This window comes from Rhinoraja longicauda, chromosome 41 (assembly GCF_053455715.1).
Source record: "Rhinoraja longicauda isolate Sanriku21f chromosome 41, sRhiLon1.1, whole genome shotgun sequence".
Taxonomy (NCBI): domain Eukaryota; kingdom Metazoa; phylum Chordata; class Chondrichthyes; order Rajiformes; family Arhynchobatidae; genus Rhinoraja; species Rhinoraja longicauda.
Genome location: NC_135993.1, coordinates 5,457,636 through 5,480,915, shown reverse-complemented (window position 1 = coordinate 5,480,915; position 23,280 = coordinate 5,457,636). Strand labels below are relative to the sequence as shown.

The 23,280-nt window shown below is 51.3% G+C and overlaps 1 protein-coding gene across 1 annotated transcript in view; it reads right to left on the bottom strand.

The window, feature by feature from the left end:
• Positions 1-23,280, bottom strand: part of LOC144611725 (neuronal PAS domain-containing protein 3-like) — a 56,931-nt gene that overhangs the window by 27,314 nt on the left and 6,337 nt on the right. Inside the window, exons 2-4 of the mRNA XM_078430958.1 lie at positions 16,206-16,380; positions 9,648-9,763; positions 1,169-1,362 (exon numbers count right to left, since the gene is read on the bottom strand). Of these exons, the coding sequence (XP_078287084.1) occupies positions 1,169-1,362; positions 9,648-9,763; positions 16,206-16,380 (485 nt within the window). The remainder of the gene's footprint in view (positions 1-1,168; positions 1,363-9,647; positions 9,764-16,205; positions 16,381-23,280) is intronic.

Below are 23,280 nucleotides of genomic sequence, written 5' to 3'. Positions count from 1 at the left end.
ACTATCGTCGATTGGACTTTGCTGGCTTTAGATTTTAGATTTAGAGATACAGCACGGAAATAGGCCCTTCGGCCCACCGGGTCCGCGCCGCCCAGCGATCCCCGCACATTAACACTATCCCACACCCACTAGGGACAATTTTTACATTTGCCCAGCCAATTAACCTACAAACCCGCACGTCTTTGGAGTGTGGGAGGAAACCGAAGATCTCGGAGGAAACCCACGCAGGTCACGGGGAGAACGTACAAACTCCGTACAGACGGCGCCCGTAGTCAGGATCGAACCTGAGTCTCCGGCGCTGCATTCGCTGTAAGGCAGCAACTCTACCGCTGCGCCACCGTGCCATACAAGGCTTTACCTTGCACTAAACGCTATTCCCTTATCATGTATCTGTCCACTGTGGACGGCTCGAATGTAAACACGTATTGTCTTTCCGCCGACCGGTTAGCACGCAACAAAAGCTTTTCCCTGTACCTCGGTACCCAGCTGTTTCTAGGCAACTGAACCATCCCACAACCAACTAGAGAGTGGTCCTGAGCCACTATCTACATTAATGGAGACCCTCAAACTCTCTTCGAACCGACTTTACTGGACTTTATTGTGCATTAAACATATCATATCATATCATATATATACAGCCGGAAACAGGCCTTTTCGGCCCACCAAGTCCGTGCCGCCCAGCGATCCCCGTACATTAACACTATCCTACACCCCACTAGGGACAATTTTTACATTTACCCAGCCAATTAACCTACATACCTGTACGTCTTTGGAGTGTGGGAGGAAACCGAAGATCTCGGAGAAAACCCACGCAGATCACGGGGAGAACGTACAAACTCCTTACAGTGCAGCACCCGTAGTCAGGATCGAACCTGAGTCTCCGGCGCTGCATTCGTTGTAAAGCAGCAACTCTACCGCTGCGCTACCGTGCCGCCCTTTATTCACATTGTTCCCTTTATTATATATCTGTACACTGTGGACGGCTCGATTGTAATCATGTACTGTCTTTCCACTGACTGGATAGCACGCAACAAAAGCTTCTCACTGTACCTCGGCAAATTCAGACTCAATCTCCCCTGTACCTTGCAGTTGTGGCCCCTTGTCTTGTCTGTACACTGTGGGCGGCTGGACTCTCCACGGGCGCTAGCCTGGTGCGGGAGTTACTGACCTGTTCTCACAGTAGATGATCTGCAGGTCAAGGCTGACCCTGGACACGAACATGTGGCACTCGATGCGGACCTCGTTGATGGTGGAGGGAGGGAGAGTGTGGGCCAGCGCCACCATGCCCATGAACCTGGTGGGCACGGCGCGGGCGCGGGGCAGAGATATCCGTGGCCTCAGGCGGCCCGTCACGTGGATCACCTGCAACGCAAGAGCAAAGTGACAGAGAGGCGTCCGAGTGTATCTACACACCTACACCACACAGGGACAGGTAGACAGACACAAGATGGTGGAGTAACTCAGCAGGGTCAAGCAGCATCTCGGGAGAGAAGGAATGGGTGACGTTTCTTTAGATTTAGATTTAGAGATACAGCGCAGAAACAGGCCCTTCGGCCCACCGGGTCCGCACCGCCCAGCGATCCCCGCACACTAACACTATCCTACACCCACTAGGGACAATTTTTACATTTGCCCAGCCAATTAACCTACAAACCTGTACGTCTTTGGAGTGTGGGAGGAAACCGAAGATCTCGGAGAAAACCCACGCAGGTCACGGGGAGAACGTACAAACTCCGTACAGACGGCGCCCGTAGTCAGGATCGAACCTGAGTCTCCGGCGCTGCATTCGCTGTAAGGCAGCAACTCTACCGCTGCGCCACCGGGTCGGGACCCTCCTTCAGACTGATGCCAGGGGAGAGGGCGGTCCCTTGACATCAGTCTGAAGAAGGGTCTCGACCCAAAACATCACCCATTCCTTCTCTAGAAACATAGAAAAATAGGTGCAGGAGTAGGCCATTCAGCCCTTCGAGCCAGCACCGCCATTCAATATGATCATGGCTGATCATCTCATATCATTACCCCATTCCTGCTTGTTCCCCACATCCCTTGATTCCTTTAGCCCCAAGAGCTAAATCTAACTCTCTGAAAAATGTTTCCTCATCTCAGTCTTAAATCCTCACTCCAGTGATGCTGCCTGACCCGCTGAGTTACTCCAGCATTTTGTTTCTACCTTCGATTTAAGCCAGCATCTGCAGTTTTTTTCTAACACTATTCAGGGGCAGTTACTTCCCAGCTGTAATCAGGCAACTGAACCATCCTACCACAGCCAGAGAGCAGTGCTGAACTACTATCCACCTCTTTGATGATCCTCGGACTATCCTAGGCTTTACCTTAGAAACATAGAAACATGGAAAATAGGTGCAGGAGGAGGCCATTCGGCCCTTCGAGCCTGTACGCACCGCCATTCATTGTAATCACGGCTGATCATCCACAATCAGAAACCTATGCCTCCCTTCTCTCCACATCCCTTGATTCCGCTAGCCTCTAGAGCTCTATTTAACTCTCTTTTAAATACATCCAGTGAATCGGCCTCCACTGCCCTCTGTGGCAGAGAATTCCACAAATTCACAACTCTCTGGGTGGAAAAAGTCCTTTCTCACCTCAGTTTTAAATGGCCTCCCCTTTATTCTTAGACTGTGTGGCCCCTGGTTCTGGAACTTTTGCACTAAACATTGTTCCCTTATCCACGTACCTGTGAATGGCTCGATTGTAAACATGAATCCCTCTCCACCCCATTCTCCTGCCTTTCCCTCGCTACACCTGACACTGTTACTAATTAAGAATCTGTCAATCTCTGCCTTAACAACATCCAATTGACTTGGCCTCCACAGCTGCCTGTGGCAATGAATCCCACAGATTCACCACCCTCTGACTGAAGAAAGTGTGCTACCTAAGGGGAGGTGGCGGGACCCTTTAGGGTCGGGACCCTTCTTCAGACTGATCCCGAAACATTACCTATCCATGTTCTCCAGGGATTCAGGGGCTGAGGTCCTCTGACATCGTACAATGATACAAAACATTGAACGACACAAAATGCTGGAGTAACTCAGCGGGTTAGTCAGCAGGACATGGATAGACACAAAATGCTGGAGTAACTCAGCGGGTTAGCCAACAGAACATGGATAGACACAAAATACTGGAGTAACTCAGCGGGTTAGCCAACAGGACATGGATAGACACAAAATACTGGAGTAACTCAGCGGGTTAGCCAACAGGACATGGATAGACACAAAATACTGGAGTAACTCAGCAGGTTAGTCAGCAAAACATGGATAGACACAAAATACTGGAGGTAAGAGGGAATTGGGGGACTTGGGATGGGAGATGAATGTACAAAGCCATGGCAAGAAGCTGGGTGTCAGGGAGGTGGGAGATGGTGGGAGAACAGGTACACACTATGAGGTTTCCATCGCAGAGATAGGCAGGTTCTTGATTAGTGTGGGTGTCAGGGGTTGTGGGGAGAAGGCAGGAGAATGGGGTTGAGAGGGGGAGATAGATCAGCCACGATTGGATGGCGGAGTAGACTTGATGGGCCGAATGGCCTAATTCTGCTCCTATCTCTTATGACCTTATGAAATAGACCCTTCAGGCTCGCAAATCCACTCCGACTTTCCATCACCCGTTCAACACTAGTCCTCTGTTCTCCACTCCTGCACTCTGGGGACAATTCACAACTGCAATGTACACATGTTAGTTGTATACACACAGCTCCATAAAGTTATGAAATATAAACCCTCCTACACTGCCGGGTCACTTGTGGCAGCCAATTAACCAACTAACCCGCACGTCTTTGTGATGTTGGACGAAACCCCACGCAGTTACAGGGAGAACGTGCAAACTCCACACCGACAGCTGCAGAAGTCAGGATTGAACCTGGCTCGCCGAGCTGCAAGGCCGTGTTACGTGGACTAGCAAATGAAGACGCATGGAGCAGCACTGGTGTGGAGAGACGTCAGTTCTCCCCTGTTATCTCCCCCTCACCCTCTGCTTCCATCTCCCTTCCAAGGCCACCAGAATAATCAAGGAGCAGTCTGACTCCCATCAGGCAAGAGGTGCAGAAGTGTGAAAACGCACACCTCCAGATTCAGGGACAGTTTCTTCCCAGCTGTTATCAGGCAACTGAACCATCCTACCACAACCAGAGAGCAGTGCTGCGCTGGTCAAGAAGGCACAGCAACGACTGTTCTACCTGAGAACACTGAAGAAGTCTGGTCTACCCCAACAGCTGCTGACGACCTTCTACCGCTGCACCATAGAGAGCATCCTAACGCATGGCATCCCTGTGTGGTACCTCAGCTGCACGGAGGCAGAGTGGAAAGCTCTTCAGCGGGTAGTCCATAGAGCTCAGAGGACCATCGGAACACAGCTACCAGCCTTGGAGGGCATCTACAACACACGATGCCTCAGAAAAGCCACCAGCATCCACAAAGACCCCTCACACCCCTGCAACAGTCTGTTCGAACTTCTACCATCGGGCAGACGATACAAGGCCTTCTACGCCCGCACCTCCAGACTCAGGAACAGCTTCATCCCCAGGGCCATAGCTGCTATGAACCGGTCCTACTGAGCCGGATGGTCACATCGCACAGCGAACCGGCACAGATCTACTTGCACTTTATACTGTTTTAAAACTGTTTGTTTCATTGGGTTGTTTAAATTAATACTGACTAGCTAATTAAATTATTGCATCGTATGGGAGGTGCATTCCCAATCTCGTTGTACCCCCCCTGTACAATGACAATAAAGATATATTGTATTGTATTGTATTGTGTTGGAGATTCTCGGACTATCTTTAATCGGAGTTTACTGGACTTTATCAAAGAGCTAACTGTTATTCCCTTTACCATGTGTCTGTACACTGTGGACGGCTCGATTGTAATCATGTATTAGAAACATCGAAACATAGAAAACAGGTGCAGGAGGAGGCCATTCGGCCCTTCGAGCCTGCACCGCCATTCAATATGATCATGGCTGATCATCCAGCTCAGTAACCTGTACCTGCCTTCTCTCCATACCCCCTGATCCCTTTCGCCACAAGGGCCACATCTAACTCCCTCTTAAATACAGCCAATGAACTGGCCTCAACTACCTTGTGTGGCAGAGAATTCCACAGACTCACCACTCTCTGTGTGAAGAAATGTTTTCTCATCTCGGTCCTAAAAGACTTCCCCCTTATCCTTAAGCTGTGACCCCTGGTTCTGGACTCCCCCAACATCGGGAACAATCTTCCCGCATCTAGCCTCTCCAACCCCTTAAGAATTTTATATGTTTCTATAAGATCCCCCCTCAGTCTTCTAAATTCCAGCGAGTACAAGCCCAGTCTATCCAGTCTTTCTTCATATGAAAGTCCTGCCATCCCAGGGATCAATCTGGTGAACCTTCTCAGTACTCCCTCTAAGGCTAGAACGTCTTTCCTCAGATTAGGAGACCAAAACTGTACACAATACTCCAGGTGCGGTCTCACCAAGGCCCTGTACAACTGCAGCAGAACCTCCCTGCTCCGATACTCAAATCCTCTTGCTATGAATGCCAACATACCACAGCGGTATTGCCTTTCCGCTGACTGGATGGCACGCAACTAAAGCTTTTCACTGTACCTCGGTACACGGGACAATAAACTAAACCGAGCTAACGTGAGCTGGCTTTCACCTGCAATCATTTACTCTGCCTTAAGAGGGCAGTCCGGTCCCACACTCACATGTTAGATTCATGGAGAATAAATAGTATAAGAAAATAACTGCAGATGCTGGTACAAATCGATTTATTCACAAAATGCTGGAGTAACTCAGCGGGTCAGGCAGCATCTCGGGAGAGAAGGAATGGGTGACGTTTCGGGTCGAGACCCTTCTTCATGGAGAACATTCTTCATGGAGAACATGCGCTAAAAGTGAATTTCCTTTTGATTTTATTCCCGTGTGGGATAGAATGATTCCTGAACTCTGCGCCTGTACTTTGAGGAGTATTATAGACAATAGACAATAGACAATAGGTGCAGGAGTAGGCCATTCAGCCCTTCGAGCCAGCACCGCCATTCAATGCGATCATGGCTGATCACTCTCAATCAGTACCCCGTTCCTGCCTTCTCCCCATACCCCCTCACCCCGCTATCCTTAAGAGCTCTATCCAGCTCTCTCTTGAAAGCATCCAACGAACTGGCCTCCACTGCCTTCTGAGGCAGAGAATTCCACACCTTCACCACTCTCTGACTGAAAAAGTTCTTCCTCATCTCCGTTCTAAATGGCCTGCCCCTTATTCTTAAACTGTGGCCCCTTGTTCTGGACTCCCCCAACATTGGGAACATGTTTCCTGACATTGGGAGTTATGTGGATGTGGAGTTATGCCTCTGTAACCTTCATCTCTGCGATGGACACAAAATGCTGGAGGAACTCAGCGGGACAGGCAGCATCTCTGGAGAAAAAGGATGGGTGACGTTTTCCAGGCCGAGACCCTTCTTCGGGCAGTTTTTTGAAGAAGGGTCTCGACCCGAAACGTCACCCGTTCCTTTTTCTCCAGAGATGCTGCCTGTCCCACTGAGTTACTCCAGCATTTTGTGCCCTGTCCGCCTTCGACCAGCATCTCTTCCTACACACTTCAGTTCTGGAAACCTCACAGTATTTCTCCCACCATCTGCCCATTACCCAGCTCCTTGCCACAGCTTTGTACAATCATCTCCCATCCCCCCAAGTCCCTCAATTCCATTTTACCTAGGGGTTGCCAACTGTCCCGTATTAGCCGGGACATCCCGTATTTTGGGCTGCATTAGTTTGTCCCGTACGGGACCGCCCTTGTCCCGTATTAGTAGGGTGGCCAACTTCCTCGCTCCCAAATAAGGGTGACGTCACCGCCCCGCGCCCCACGTGACCTCGCCCAGCCAGCGGCCACGTGCTCCCACTCCACCAATGGCGGCCGCCATTGGTGGAGCGGGAGCGCGTGGCTAACCTCACCACCCTCCGGCTAACCTCACCCCCTCCCTCGCCTGTATCCAGCAGCCAGGCATTGTCCAGCCCCCACCTCTCTGTTCCAGCTTCGTCCTCCCCTGCTACAATCAATCTGAAGAAGGGTCCCCCACCCGAAACGTCATCTATCCATCCCCACCACAGATGGCGCAGCGGTAGAATTGCTGCCTCACAGCTCCAGAGACCCCGGGTTCGATCCTGACTACGGGTGCTGTCTGTACGGAGTTTGTCCGTTCTCCCCGTGACCAGCGTGGGTTTTCCCCGGGTCCTCTGGTTTCCTACGAGCGGATTTGTAGGCTAATTGGCTTCGGTAAAAGTTGTAAAATTGTCCCTAATGTGTTAGAGTGCGGGGATCGCTGGTCGGCGCGGACACGGTGGGCCGAAGGGCCTGTTTCCGCGCTGTATATCCAACACTGAAACTAAAAAGGTTCTGACTGTCTACCCTATCGAGGCCATTTTACATATTTCGATCACGTTTCCCCACAACCTCCGACGTTGCGGAGAAAGCAATCCATGATGTCTATGCTTGAATTTTATTCCAAGCCATTCCATTTTAAGAAACAATAAACACTGAAGGCACATTTAGTTCAGTTTAGGTTTAGTTCAGAGATACAGCACAAAAGCAGGCCCTTCGGCCCACCGAGTCCGCGCCGACCAGCGATCCCCGCACACTAACACAGTCCTACACACACGGGGAAAAATTTACATTTTTATCAAGGCCAATTAACCTACACACCTGCACGTCTTTGGAGTGTGGGGGGAAACCGGAGCACCCGGAAAAAGCCCACGCCATCACGGGGAGAACGTGCAAACTCCGTACAGACAGCACCTGTAGTTGGGATCGAGCCCGGGGTCTCTGGAGCTGTGAGGCAGCAACTCTACCCCCTATTTCTTTTCCAAGCCATTCCATTTTAAGAAACTAATAAACACCACCAAAGCCGCACTTAAACCCGGACGCAAAACGAATAATTAGTGAGGGAAATGCGAAGACTGTATAAACAGAACAATTATAATTTTCAACAACATTATTAACTCAATCTGCGCCCTTGTGATATTTGAGTTTCAGAAGATTGTTTCTGTCCTAATGTCACCGCTCCAGGAGGTGCCAGTGAGCACGGCTGCTAATTAATGCGTTCAGAAATGCAATCAACATCGCATGGCAGCCGATGTGTGCACTGCAAGATCCCACCGAGGAAGGGTCTCGATCCGAAATGTCAGCCATTCCCTCTCTCCAGAGATGCTGCCTGTCCCGCTGAGTTACTCCAGCACTTTTTTCTCCCTTCCTAACGAGGACTTTATTCAGTGATTGCATCTCACAGTTTACCAGAAGGTGCAAAGACTTACAATGGTCGCATTGCATCAGGCTGTCATTAAAATATAACAGTGGCATCTTTATCTATGATACGCTCGACCCCTCCCCCACACCCTCCCGCGGCGACCGGCCTTCACGAGAGGCCTCCAGAGTCCCCATGGTGACCGCGTGTTCGTGTTCCCTCTCCAGGGGCACGCGCACACGGACGTAGGCCCGGAAGAGGGGCGGGCAGCCGACTCTGGACCAGCGGGCGGCCATCTTGCCCAGGCCCAGGCCCAGACCGACAGGGAGATCCCCATCGACCCTCCCCACCCCCTGCCTTGTGCCCAGACGCCAGGATCGTGGGACTAAAATGCGACCAAACCTTGAGGAGCAGCCCCTTCAGATACTCACACAGGGGCAGCAACCTCACACACTCCACGTACACGTGGAACACGGACTCTTCCTCGCTGCAGAGGTTACAGGCGGCCTGGTGAGTCCGTGAACCGACTCAAATATCTGTTACACAACACGGCTCTGTGCAACACTCTCCACCCCAGGTCCCCGATGTAAAGGGGGAGGACTCCCTTGTAGAGAGACCTCCACTGGGGGTTACTCCAGCACTGTGTGTGTCCTGCATCTGCATTGTAGAACGCAGCTCCCCACCATGGCAGGACATAGAGTTGGCCAACTATCTCACTCCTAAATACAGGGCCAGGTGACGTCACCACCCCGCGCCCCACGCGACCTCACCCAGCCAGCGGCCACGTGCTCCTGCTCCACCAATGGCGGCCGCCCGGGCCGGGAAACGGGTTGCTAGGCAACCTCCGTTAGGCGGCACCTGGGCCTCCGGATCTACACTGCCCAGACCTACAGTGTCCGGGCCTACAGTGTCCAGGCCCATATTGTCCGGGCCTACAGTGTCCGGGCCTACAGTGTCCGGGCCTACAGTGTCCGGGCCCACAGTGTCCAGGCTTACAGTGTCGGGGCCCACAGTGTCCAGGTCACAGTGTCCGGGCCTACAGTGTCCGGGCCCACAGTGTCCGGGCCCACAGTGTCCGGGCCCACACTGTCCAGGCCCACAGTGTCCAGGCCCACAGTGTCCGGGCCCACACTGTCCGGGCCCACAGTGTCCGGGCCCGCAGTGTCCAGGCCTACAGTGTCCGGGCCCACAGTGTCCGGGCCCACAGTGTCCGGGCCCACACTGTCCGGGCCCACAGTGTCCAGGCCTACAGTGTCCGGGCCTACAGCGCCCCCTGGGCCTAATAAGGGACAAGGGTGGTCCCGTACGGAACAAACAAATTTAGCCCAAAATACGGGATATCCCGACTAATACAGGACAGGGGGGAACCAGAGCAGGGCGGCAGTACCTGTCTCTCCCAACCCCACACCACCCTTACCTTGTATCCTGAAGATTTGATGTGTACCCCTCGTTTGGTGAGAGTAGACTTCATGCGGACAAAGAACGTTCGTTCCAACGTTGTCTCTTCGGACAGGAGACTGGGGCTGGCAGAGTCTACAGAGATCACACACAACTTAGTCACCCTCTCCCCACCACCTCTCTCCCCCCCCCCCCCCCCCCCCATGACCATAAAAACATAGACAATAGGTGCAGGAGGAGGCCATTCGGCCCTTCGAGCCTGTACGCACCGCCATTCAATGTGATCATGGCTGATCATCCACAATCAGTACCCCGTTCCTGCTTTGTCCCCATATCCATTCCATGGACTCCACCCCTGCCTGCACCAACTCAGAACACCCTCACCCCGCGGCAATCAGTGACCCAGCTGCTGCCTCACATCTCCGGTGACGCGGGTACGACCCTGACTGTCTGTGTGGAGTTTGCACGCTCCACATGCGTTTCCTCTGGGTGGTCCGGTTTCCTCCTACATTCCAGAGACGTGCAGATTTGTAACTTAATTGTCTTCGCCAAAGATTGTAAATTGTCCCTCGTGTGTGGGATAGGGTTAGCTGGCACTGGTCGGCACAGACTTAGTGGGCGAAGGGCCTGTTTCCCTGCTGTATCCCTGAACTACACTAAAGACTAAACTAAATTGTCCCTGGTGTGTCGGTTGGAACAAGCGTACGGGGGATTCGTTGGCCGGCGCGGACTCGGTGGGCTGAAGAACCCGTTTCCACGCTGTTTCTCCAAACTAAAACGACAAAGCTACTTGGAAGTGATGGCAAGAAGCAACCTTTCCCACACAAGGAGTACTCTCTCTGCCCTCCATACACAAAAATATCCCTCCGCACACACAAGTCAGAGCCCACAGAAAAATCCAAAGCCGAGAATGATAGAATTCTAGAGAGGGCAATGAAATGATCATTTCTTGATGGTTCGGTTACTGGAATGATACGCAGTGGCTGAACTGATGATCTGAAAACCAGGTTCCAAAGGATATGGGCCAAACGCAGGCAGGTGGGACTAGTGGAGATGGGGCATGTTGGTCGGCATGGGCAAGTTGGGCCGAAAGGCCTGTTTCCACTCTGTATGACTCTGACATCCTGTGGACAAATATCAGGAGACTCGATGGGCTGAATGGCCTTTGTTTCCTGTAAACATCTGTGTCTGTGAACTGTTGATATCTCCAGTTGCAAGGGGTGGGAGTGCCGGCCTTTGGCTAGTGGTGAACCGTTGAGTATTCCCAGGACAAATTTAGACCGAAGATAGACACAAAAAGCTGGAGTAACTCAGCGGGTCAGGCAGCATCTCTGGAGAGAAGGAATGGGTGACGTTTCGGGTCGAGACCCTTCTTCACACTGGTTAGGGATAAGGGAAATGAGAGATATAGACGATGGTGTGGAGAGATCAAGAACAATGAATGAAAGATGTGCAAAAAAAGTATCAATGATAAAGGAAACAGGCCATTGTTGGATGTTTGTAGGGTGCAAATGAGAAGCTGGTGCGACTACGGTGTCCGGGCCCACGGTGTCCGGGCCCACGGTGTCCGGGCCCACGGTGTCCGGGCCCACGGTGTCCGGGCCCACAATGTCCGGGCCCACGGTGTCTGGGCCCACGGTGTCCGGGCCCACAATGTCCGGGCCCACAATGTCCGGGCCCACAATGTCCGGGCCCACGGTGTCCGGGCCCACGGTGTCCGGGCCCACGGTGTCCGGGCCCACAATGTCCGGGCCCACGGTGTCCGGGCCCACGGTGTCCGGGCCCACGGTGTCCGGGCCCACAATGTCCGGGCCCACGGTGTCCGGGCCCACGGTGTCCGGGCCCACGGTGTCCGGGCCCACGGTGTCCGGGCCCACAATGTCCGGGCCCACGGTGTCCAGGCCCACGGTGTCCGGGCACACGGTGTCCGGGCCCACAATGTCCGGGCCCACAATGTCCGGGCCTACAGTGTCGCTGGCAGTCTGTTTGTCTTTTTTCCTTTTCTTTTTGTTTGTGTGTCGGTGTTGGGATGGTTTTTGTTTCTGATTTTTTTTTTGGCTGTGTATGTGTGGGGGGGGGTGGGGGGGGGGGGGGTGGGGTGGGGTGGGGGCGGGGTGTGGTGGGGTGGGGTGGGGGAAACCTTTCTTTTATTAGGTCTCTTCCCCGCGGCGCAGCTCGGCGCGAGGCCTTCCATCGCCCGCGGGGCCTTCCATCGACCGGTACGGCTGAGGGACATTTCAGCGCTCGTTGCGGCTCGGCCGCGGCACGGTTCAGCGCCCGGCGTGGCCGCGGGGCCTTCCATCGCCCGGCTCGGCCGCGGGACGTTTCAGTGCCCGGTGCGGCTCGGCTGCGGGGCCTTCCATCTCCTTGCGGGGGCTGTGCGTGTCGGTTGCCTCGGTAGGGGTCGAGCTGTCTGTCCGTGGGCGTGGGGGGAAGAGAGTGGAAGTTTTGTTGCCTCCATCACAGTGAGGGGGTGTTTGAAGTCACTGTGATGGACGTTTGTGTTGGGGCCCTGTGTCCTGTGTACTTTTCTTTTTTGTTGTGTTCTGTGACTGCTGAAATTTCGTTCGGTATCTGTACCGAATGACAATAAAGTTCTGTATCTGTACTGTACTTGGGTGGGGAGGGATGGAGAGAGAGGGAATGCCAGGGCTACCTGAAGTGAGAGAAATCAATATTCATACCGCTGGGCTGTAGGAAAATAACTGCAGATGCTGGTACAAATTGACAAAAAGCTGGAGTGCCTCTGAAGAAGGGTCTTGACCCGAAACGTCACCCATTCCTTCACTCCAGAGATGCTGCCCGACCCGCTGAGTTACTCCAGCGTTTTGTGATACCGCTGGGCTGTGAGCTGCCCAAGCGAAATATGAGGAGCTGTTCCTGCAATTTTCCGTTGGGCCTCACTCTGACAATGGAGGAGACCCAGGGCAGAAAGGTCAGTGTGGGAATGGGAAGGAGAATTAAAGTGTTTGGCAAACCGGGAGATCAGGTTGGTACAGGCGGGCTGAGCGAAGGTGTTCGGCGAAACGATCGCCCAGCCTGCGTTTGGTCTCGGCGATGTATGAGAGTCCACATCTTGAACAACGGACACAGTAGACACAGTAGATGTGGTTGGAGGGGGCACGAGTGAGACGGCTTCAGTCTGGGTGGGAAATATGGAGCCCTGGTTTCACCGAGGGGTGAGATTCCGGTCCTTCCACTCTTCGGAGAGTAATTTTTCCATTAAGTAGAAGCAGCTACCTCTCCCTTTCTCCTGCATTCCTTGCAATCCCAACTAATTAATTCCCCTGACAATCAGCCTGAAGTAATGGCGGTGGAGAGGAATATGTTCTCTGCCCCAAGTCTGTCTCCATCCCTGTCTCCCTGCCTGACTCCCGAGAGAAAAGCCTGCAGAGAAACGATTAGCTTTCACAAAGATCACACACTTAACTCTTTCATTCACGGGCTGGACCGATCGCCTGCTCTTGGTAAATCAGCGGGTCAGACAGCATATGATACGATACGATGTGTACAGTTTTGGTCTCCTAATTTGAGGAAGGACGTCCTTGTAATTGAGGCATTGCAGCGTAGGTTCACGAGATTGATCCCTGGGATGGCGGGACTGTCATATGAGGAAAGATTGGAAAGACTGGGCTTGTATTCACTGGAGTTTAGAAGGATGAGAGGGGATCTTATAGAAACATATAAAATTATAAAAGGACTGGACAAGCTAGATGCAGGAAAAATGTTCCCAAAGTTGGGCGAGTCCAGAACCAGGGGCCACAGTGTTAGAATAAAGCGGAGGCCATTTAAAACTGAGGTGAGAAGGAACTTTTTCACCCAGAGAGTTGTGAATTTGTGGAATTCTCTGCCACAGAGGGCAGTGGAGGCCAATTCACTGGATGGATTTAAGAGAGAGTTAGATAGAGCTCTAGGGGCTAGTGGAATCAAGGGATATGGGGAGAAGGTAGGCACGGGTTACAGATTGTGAATGATCAGCCATGATCACAATGAATGGCGGTGCTGGCTCGAAGGGCCGAATGGCCTCTTCCTGCACCTATTTTCTATGATAAGATAGAACTTTATCCCAGGAAGGAAATTGATCACTAGAGCACACACAAGGCTTAATAATAGCAGGATCTCTGGAGAAAAAGAATGAGTCACAGAAAAATACGGGTTACTCGAGAATAAGGGTCAAGAATTTAGGACTGAGATGAGGAAAAACTTTTTCACTCAGAGAGTTGTGAATCTGTGGAATTCTCTGCCACAGAAGGCAGTGGAGGCCGATTCACTGGATGTTTTCAAGAGAGAGTTAGATTTAGCTCTTAGGGATAACGGAATCAAGGGATGTGGGGAAAAAGCAGGAACGGGGTACTAATTTTGGATGATCAGCCATGATTGTATTGAATGGCGGTGCTGGCTCGAAGGGCTGAATGGCCTCCTCCTGCATCTATTTTCTACGTTTCTATGTTTCCAATGCCTCCATATCCTTCCTGTAATGGGATGACCAGAACTGCGCACAATACTCCAAACGCGGCCAACCAAAAACCCACAGACCTTAGCAAAAATAAGACAGCAATTCCCATCAACACTAGCCGAGGCAGCGTGAAGTGTGGATGGAGTCAATGGGAGGGAGATCGACACAATGCTGGTACAGCAGGCAGTGAAGAAAGCCAATGGAATGTTGGCCTTCATAACAAGAGGAGTTGAGTATAGGAGCAAAGAGGTCTTTCTGCAGTTGTACAGGGCCCTAGTGAGACCGCACCTGGAGTACTGTGTGCAGTTTTGGTCTCCAAATTTGAGGAAGGATATTCTTGCTATTGAGGGCGTGCAGCGTAAGTTTACTAGGTTAATTCCCGGAATGGCGGGACTGTCATATGTTGAAAGACTGGAGCGACTAGGCTTGTATACACTGGAATTTAGAAGGATGAGAGGGGATCTTATCGAAACGTATAAGATTATTAAGGGGTTGGACACGTTAGAGGCAGGAAACATGTTCCCAATGTTGGGGGAGTCCAGAACAAGGGGCCACAGTTTAAGAATAAGGGGTAGGCCATTTAGAACTGAGATGAGGAAAAACTTTTTCAGTCAGAGAGTTGTGAATCTGTGGAATTCTCTGCCTCAGAAGGCAGTGGAGGCCAATTCTCTGAATGCATTCAAGGGAGAGCTGGATAGAGCTCTTAAGGATAGCGGAGTCAGGGGGTATGGGGAGAAGGCAGGAACGGGGTACTGATTGAGAATGATCAGCCATGATCACATTGAATGACGGTGCTGGCTCGAAGGGCCGAATGGCCTCCTGCTGTACCTATTGTCTATTGTCTATTGTAACTCAGTGGGTCAGGCAGCATCTCTGGAGAGAAGGAATGGGTGACGTTTCAGGTCGAGACCCTTCCTCCGACTGAAAGTCACGGGAAAGGGAAATGAGAGGTGTAGACAGTGATGTAGAGAGATATAGAACAAACGAATGAAAGATGTGTAAAAAAGTAACGATGATAAAGGAGAGGCCATTGTTGGCTGTCACAAGGTGAGAACGAGAAGCTGGTGTGACTTGGGTGAGGAGGGATGGAGAGAGAGGGATTGCAGGGGTTACGTGAAGATAGATAAATCAATATCCATTGATTTCTTGGTCATCTGTTGCTGGATCGGCTTTGTTCTGGCCTTTGCGCACCTATAGTTCTCTCCCCTCTACTTTCAGTCTGAAGAAGAGTCGTGGCCCATTCTTTTTCTCCAGAGATGCTGCCTGACCCGCTGAGTTACTCAAGTACTTTGTGTCTACCTCCAGTGTGGCTGGGTCATGTTGGGCGGCGTGGGAAAGATGGGCCGTTGGGCCTGAGGATGGTTTCCCCGTGAAGGGTGGTCTCCTCATGGAGGGTGGTCTCCTCATGGAGGGTGGTCTTCACCATGCAGGATGGTCTCCACCATGGAGGATGGTCTCCCCCATGGAGGGTGGTCTCCTCATGGAGGATGGTCTCCCCCATGGAGGGTGGTCTCCTCATGGAGGGTGGTCTCCACCATGAAGGGTGGTCTCCTCATGGAGGGTGGTCTCCACATGGAGGGTGGTCTCCTCATGGAGGGTGGTCTCCCTGTGAAGGATGGTCTCCCCATGGAGAGTGGTCTCCACCATGGAGAGTGGTCTCCTCATGGAGAGTGGTCTCCACCATGGAGAGTGGTCTCCTCATGGAGGGTAGTCTCCCCATGCAGTGTGGTCTCCTCATGGAGGGTGGTCTCCACCATGGAGGGTGGTCTCCTTCGGAGGATGGTTTCCCCATATAGGGTGGTCTCCTCATGGAACGAGGTCTCTATTATGGAGGGTAGTCGCCGTATGCAAGGTGGTCTCCTGATGGAGGGTGGCTTCCCATGGAGAGTGGTCTCCTGATGGAGGGTGGTCTCCACATGGAGGGTGGTCTCCTGATGGAGGGTGGTCTCCTGATGGAGGGTGGTCTCCACATGGAGGGTGGTCTCCTGATGGAGGGTGGTCTCCACCATGGAGGGTGGTCTCCAGATGGAGGGTGGTCTCCACATGGAGGGTGGTATCCTGATGGAGGGTGGTCGCCCAATGGAGGGTGGTGGCCCCATGCAGGGTGGTCCTTACTCTTACCTGGCTCGGGGGTCTCGGCCAGCGAGGAGGAGGAGGTGGAGCTGGCTCCATCTTCGGCGGGGGCCTGCGTGCTTTGCCCGCGGCTACTCGACAGCTTCAGCCCCAGCTGCTCTGCCACCTCCACATGGTCCCCCGGGTGGATGTAGTCAAAGACGCTGCTGCCTGTCAGTTCCACCTGGGCAGGGGGGGGAAGAAAAACAAGGGCGCACACAAGGCTCAATGATGGTCGCTCGATTGGCACCACATTCACCAACGCCCGCTCTCGCAACTACGCCGCGCTCTAACCACCCCAACCCCACCTCTACACGTTTACAGATACTTCCCGCCTAGACCTACGCGATCTACTGGTTGCTCAAGGCCTTTTTCAGTCGGAGAGTTGTAAATCTGTGGAATTCTCTGCCTCAGAAGGCAGTGGAGGCCAATTCTCTGAATGCATTCAAGAGAGAGCTAGATAGAGCTCTTAAGGATAGCGGAGTCAGTGGGTATGGGGAGAAGGCAGGAACGGGGTACTGATTGAGAATGATCAGCCATGATCACATTGAATGGCGGTGATGACTCGAAGGGGCGAATGGCCTCCTCCTGCACCTATTGTCTATTGTCTATTAACTCCCCCTCACAATTCCCACACCGGCCTTTCTGTCCTGGGCCTCCTCCACTGCCCAGCGCAAATTGGAAGAACAGCACCTCATATTTCGCTTGGGCAGCTTACACCCCAGCTGTGTGAACATTGACTTCTCTAACTTCAAGTAACCATGCTTTCCCTCTCTCTCCATCCCTCCCACATCCGAGTATCCGAGTTCTCCGACTATTTTAACTGTCCTCCTGATTAATATTACTGATTGTATGCCTCCTTACCCTCAGCTAACAATAAACCATTTTACATCGCCTTATCATCGTTTGCTTTGTTGATCGTTGATCTGTTGTTTTACCACCTGACCCCCTCCATGTCCCTGGACTCCCTCTCCCCTGACCCTCAGTCTGAAGAAGGGTCTCGACCCAAAACGTCACCCATTCCTTCTCTCCAGAGATGCTGCCTGACCCGCTGAGTTACTCCAGCACTCTGTGTCTATCTTCCCTTTGTCCTGTATCTCTATGCTGTGGAAGGCTTGATTGTAATCATGTCTAGGCTTTCCGTTGACTGGATAGCACGCAACAAAAAAGATTTTCACTGTACCTCAGTACATCTGACAATAGACTAAAGTAAACTAGACTGGTGAAGGGTCTCGACCCGAAACGTCACCCATCATTTTTCTCCGGGCAGGTGGGACTAGCGTAGATGGGGCATCTTGGTCAGCATGGGAAAGTTGGGCAGAAGGGCCTGTTTCCATGCTGTATGATGCTATGGTAGGACAACTCTCCCCCATTAGGATTTAGCCTGGTGACAGAGTATTAGGATCAATTCTCTGAAGAAACATCAGAAAATGACCCTTGCTACCAAATAGACAATAGACAATAGGTGCAGGAGGAGGCCATTCGGCCCTTCGAGCCAGCACCGCCATTCAATGTGATCATGGCTGATCATTCTCAATAAGTACCCCGTTCCTGCCTTCTCCCCATACCCCCTGACTCCACTATCCTTAAGAGCTCTATCTAGCTCTCTCTTGAATGCATTCAGAAAATTGGCTTCCACTGCCTTCTGAGGCAGAGAATTCCACAGATTCACAACTCTCTGACTTAAAAAGTTTTTCGTCATCTCAGTTCTAAATGGCCTACCCCTTATTCTTAAACTGTGGCCCCTTGTTCTGGACTCCCCCAACATTGGGAACATGTTTCCTGCCTCTAACGTGTCCAACCCCTTAATAATCTTATATGTTTCGATAAGATCTCCTCTCATCCTTCTAAATTCCAGTGTATACAAGCCTGGTCACTCCAGTCTTTCAACATATGACAGTCCCGCCATTCCGGGAATTAACCTAGTGGACCTACGCTGCACGCCCTCAATAGCAAGAATATCCTTCCTCAAATTTGGAGACCAAAACTGCACACAGTACTCCAGGTGCGGTCTCACTAGGGCCCTGTACAACTGCAGAAGGACCTCTTTGCTCCTATACTCAACTCACTGAGGACCAAATGTATTCAATTTAGGTTGGAGGTTTACCATCTCACGCTGGGGAACATCTTCTATCTTTGTGTCTAGCTTTGATATAAATGAGCATCTACAGTTATTGGTTTCTACCTCCCAAGTTATCTCTTGTTCTCAAAAATCTGGGGGCTCTCGCCCTAATTCCTGTTGCCTTCACTGCCTCAGAGAAAGGTTGTTGAGTTGACAGTCTAACGAGGAATGGGACTTCCTTCCTAGCGTCGGGACGTCCCGGAGTAACTGCTAATCAAACGAGGGTGAAAAAACACCCCAGTACTGGAGTAACTCAGCGGGTCAGGCGGCATCTCTCCAGGACATGGTTAAGGTGACGTTTCGGGTTTCTGACCCTTCTTCAGATCCGAAATGTCGCCTGTCCGTGTTCTCCAGGGATGCTGCCTGATCCGCTGAGTTACTCCAGCACTTTGTGTCCTAAGTCGGGACAGGAAGCGGTGAAGATCAAGATTGAACCTCGATACAAATGGTTCACCAAGAAAGGACAACTTAAGCAGTTGATAAAAACATAGCCGCCACCTTCAGATAATAACAGGCAGATTTTGTTCTCCCCCTTTGCATTTTCCCTGTGTTTGTAATTAAGAAATTTAAGACAGGACATGACTTAATGTCCACATCACGCCGATTCTGGCCTCTCTCTACTGGCTCCCTGTACGGTACAGAATCAACTTCAAGCTCCTCCTATTCACGTATAAAGCCCTAAATGGACATTCCCCCCCCACATCAAAAATCTTCTAACCCACCTCTCTAACTCCAGGTCCCTCAGGTCGGCCGACTTGGGGCTACTCACTATCCCGCGGTCTAGGCTTAAGCTCAGGGGTGACCGCGCTTTTGCGGTTGCAGCTCCTAGACTGTGGAACAGCATCCCTCTCCCCATCAGAACTGCCCCCTCCATCGACTCCTTTAAGTCCAGGCTCAAAACCTATTTCTACTCCCTAGCGTTTGAGGCTCATTGTGGAGGCGCTGTGAACTGTTTTGTATGTGCTGATATGTTTGTGTGCTACTGTATGTTTCATTTTTTCCTTAGTACCTAATCAGATGTACAGCACTTTGGTCAACGTGGGTTGTTTTTAAATGTGCTATACAAATAAAATTGACTTGACTTGACTTGACTTAATCTGGTCACTAGTAACTTAACATCTTAACGTTAGGGTGGCACGGTGGCGCGGCGGTAGAGTTGCTGCTGCCTTACAGCGCCAGAATCCCGGGTTCGATCCTGACTACGGGCGCCGTCTGTACACGACCTGCGTGGGTTTTCTCCGAGATCTTCGGTTTCCTCCCACGCTCCAAAGACGTACGGGCTTTGTAGGTCAATCGGCTTGGTATAAAATTGTAAAGCGTCTCTAGTGTGTGTGTGTGTGTGTGTGTGTGTGTGTGTGTGTGTGTGTGTGTGTGTGTGTGTGTGTGTGTGTGTGTGTGTGTGTGTAGGATAGTGTTAGTGTGAGGGGATCGTTGGTTGGTGCGGACTCGGTGGGCCGAAGGGCCTGTTTCCACACTGCGTCTCCAAACTATCCTAAACTGAACTAAATCTCGGCACATCCCACAGACAATGAACAGAAGACCATTAACATTCACCTCTGTGTGGCTGTGCATCAGAAGGCTGGTATTGACTTGTTTGGATATTAAAGGTCAACAAACAGTACTCAAATCTTTTGCATGATTATAAGAGCGCAGGTCTGATTAATTAGGCCTGGCTTGAAAGGTATTTTTCAACATTTCTTTTCGATTCCAGGGGACACAATTTGACGAGATGCCCTTCCCACATGCAGAGCTGGGACTCGTTATCCACTCACAATGTGATCAATTACCCCAGCTGTTGTGTGATCAATTATGGCTCACGTCACGCAAGGCAATGCCAAGATGGATGGATGGCCTTCCCGGCTTGTCCAGTCCTCGTGTGTTGGGTGCTAATCAAGACATTCAATGCAAGAAGCCTCAAATGTCATCTCCAGTCGGAGAGTCTAGTACCAGAGGGCCACATTCTCTGGAGAATAGGAACACCATCTTGTCAACTCAGGCGCTGTAAGGCAGCGACTCTACCACTGCGCCATCCTAGTGTTAAGATGTTAAGTTATTAGTGGATAGAGTGGATGTGGAGAGGATGTTTCCACTAGTGGGAGAGTCCTGGACCAGGGGCCACAGACTCAGAATAAAAAGACATTCCTTTCGAAAAGGAGATGAAAAAGAATTTCTTCAGGTGAATCTGTGGAATCCACAGCCAATCGACCTACAAACCTGAACGTCTTGGGAGTGTGGGAGGAAACCGGAGCACCCGGAGAAATCCCATGGGAAGAATGTACAAAGTCGGTACAGACATCACCCATAGTCGGGATCGAACCGGGGCCTCTGGTGCTGTGAGGTTCAGCAACTCTACCGCTGTGCCACCGTGCCGCCCTCTGTAATGAGGAAGGTTCAGAGCTCTGGTGCGGATCTGCTTGAGGCCATTGGTGTGCACCAACAGTCTTTGTTTGGGATTCCATTCATAGATGGCAAAAGTTGCAATTCCAAACAATTCAATGAAATCAGTGAAATCAATAAAATTCAATGAAATCAATACAATTCAATGAAATTCAATGAAATCAATGAAATCAATGAATTCAATAGAATTCAATGAAATCAATACAATTCAATGAAATCAATACAATTCAATGAAATCAATAGAATTCAATGAAATCAATACAATTCAATGAAATCAATACAATTGATATGATCATTAATTCATAGATTCCATTCATCAAAAGCAAGAGTTTGTATTTCCCTGGTGTCTTTCATATAATACCATCAGCTTTTTTTAGACTTTAGAGATACAGCAAGGGAAAAGGCCCTTCGGCCCACCGAGTCCACGCCGACCCGCGATCCCCGCCTACTAACACTATCCTACGCGCACTGGGGACAATTTTTACATTTACCCAAGCCGATTTACCCATCCTACACAGTAGGGACAAGTTACAATTTTGAATCAAAGTCTATTAACCGACAAACCAGCACGTGTTTGGAGTGTGGGAGGAAACCGGAGCACCCGGAGAAAACCCACGTGGTCACGTGGAGAACGAACAAACTCTGTACAGACAGCGCCCGTGGTCGGGATCGAACCCGGGTCTCTGGCGCTGTGAGGCAGCGACTCTACCGCTGCGCCACCGCACCACCCATTCGTCACCTCTCCATGTTCTCCACAGATGCTGCCTGACCTGCTGTGTTACTCCAGAACTTTGTCTCCTTCAATGGAGTTTTTGTTTGGGCGACTTGAGAGAAAACCAGGCAGACCTTCACTGAACACCGTTGTAAATGGCACCTCTGGCAATGCGCTGAACCTGAAGGGCAACTGTCCTGTTGTGTGCTCAGGTCTCTGCTGTGGGTTCTGACCTCGACCTGCGATGAAACTGTGGCCATAGGGTTGACTCACGCCTGACAGCTACCTCAAGAGGTGGCATGGCGGTGGAGTTGCTGCCTCACAGCGCCAGGGACCCAGGTTCGATCCCGACTATGGGCGCCGTCTGTACGGAGTTTGTACGTTCTCCCCGTGACCTGCGTGGGTTTTCTCCGGGTGCTTCAGTTTCCTCCCACACTCCAAAGACGCACAGGTCTGTAGGTTAATTGGCTTCGGTAAAATTGGAAATTGTCGATGGTGCTAATGTGTGGGAAGGAACTGCAGATGCTGGTTTAAACCGAAGTTAGACACAAAATGCTGGAGTAACTCAGCGGGACAGGCAGTTTAAGAATAAGGGGATGGCCATTTAGAATGGAGATGAGGAAAAACATTTTCAGTCAGAGAGTTGTAAATCTGGAATTCTCTGCGTCAGAAGGCAGTGGAGGCCAATTCTCTGAGTGCATTCAAGGGAGAGCCAGATGGAGCTCTTAGGGATAGCGGAGTCAGGGGGTATGGGGAGAAGGCAGGAACGGGGTACTGATTGAGAATGATCAGCCATGATCACATTGAATGGCGGTGATGGCTCGAAGGGCCGAATGGCCTCCTCCTGCACCTATTGTCTATTGTCTATCTCTGGAGAGAAGGAATGGGTGATGTTTCGGGTCGAGTCCTTTCCTCAGATTAGTCAATGGGTGACGTTTCGGGTCGAGACCCTTCTGGTATTAATATGCGGGGATCGCTGGTCAGCACGGACTCGGTGGGCCGAAGGGCCTGTTTCCACGCTGTATCTCTAAATTAAACTAACGTAAAAGAGTCAAGAGTGTTTAATTGCCCAAAGCGCCAGGACTAGAACAAAGTAATTTTTACTAGCTGCAACTGTACAAGCCTATTAAAACCCACAACACAACAAATAGATGTATCGTAAATAAGAAGATAACTGCTGGAGTAACTCAGCAGGTCAGGCAGCATCTCGGGAGAGAAGGAATGGGTGACGTTTCGGGTCGAGACCCTTCTTCAGAGAGTCAGAAGAAGGGTCTCGACCCGAAACGTCACCCACTCCTTCTCTCCCGAGATGCTGCCTGACCTGCTGAGTTACTCCAGCAATGTATCGCAAATCAACAGTTGTACTTGGTAAACTAGACATATATACGAGGTAATGCTGACAAGCAAGACTTTATAACAAGGAACTTTGAACAGTACAGCACAGGAACGTGCCCACAATATTTGTGCTGAACACAATGCTAAGTTAAACAGATCTCATTAGTTTGAAGAAGGGTCTCGACCTGAAACGTCACTGGGGTTGCCAACTTCCTCACTCCCAAATACGGGACAAAGGGTGACGTCACCGCCCCGCGCCCCACGTGACCTCGCCCAGCCAGCGGCCACGTGCTCCCGCTCCACCAATGGCGGCCGCTATTGCTATTGAGGGCGTGCAGCGTAGGTTAATTCCCGGAATGGCGGGACTGTCGTGTGTTGAAAGACTGGAGCGACTAGGCTTGTATACACTGGAATTTAGAAGGATGAGAGGGGATCTTATCGAAACGTATAAGATTATTAAGGGGTTGGACACGTTAGAGGCAGGAAACATGTTCCCAATGTTGGGGGAGTCCAGAACC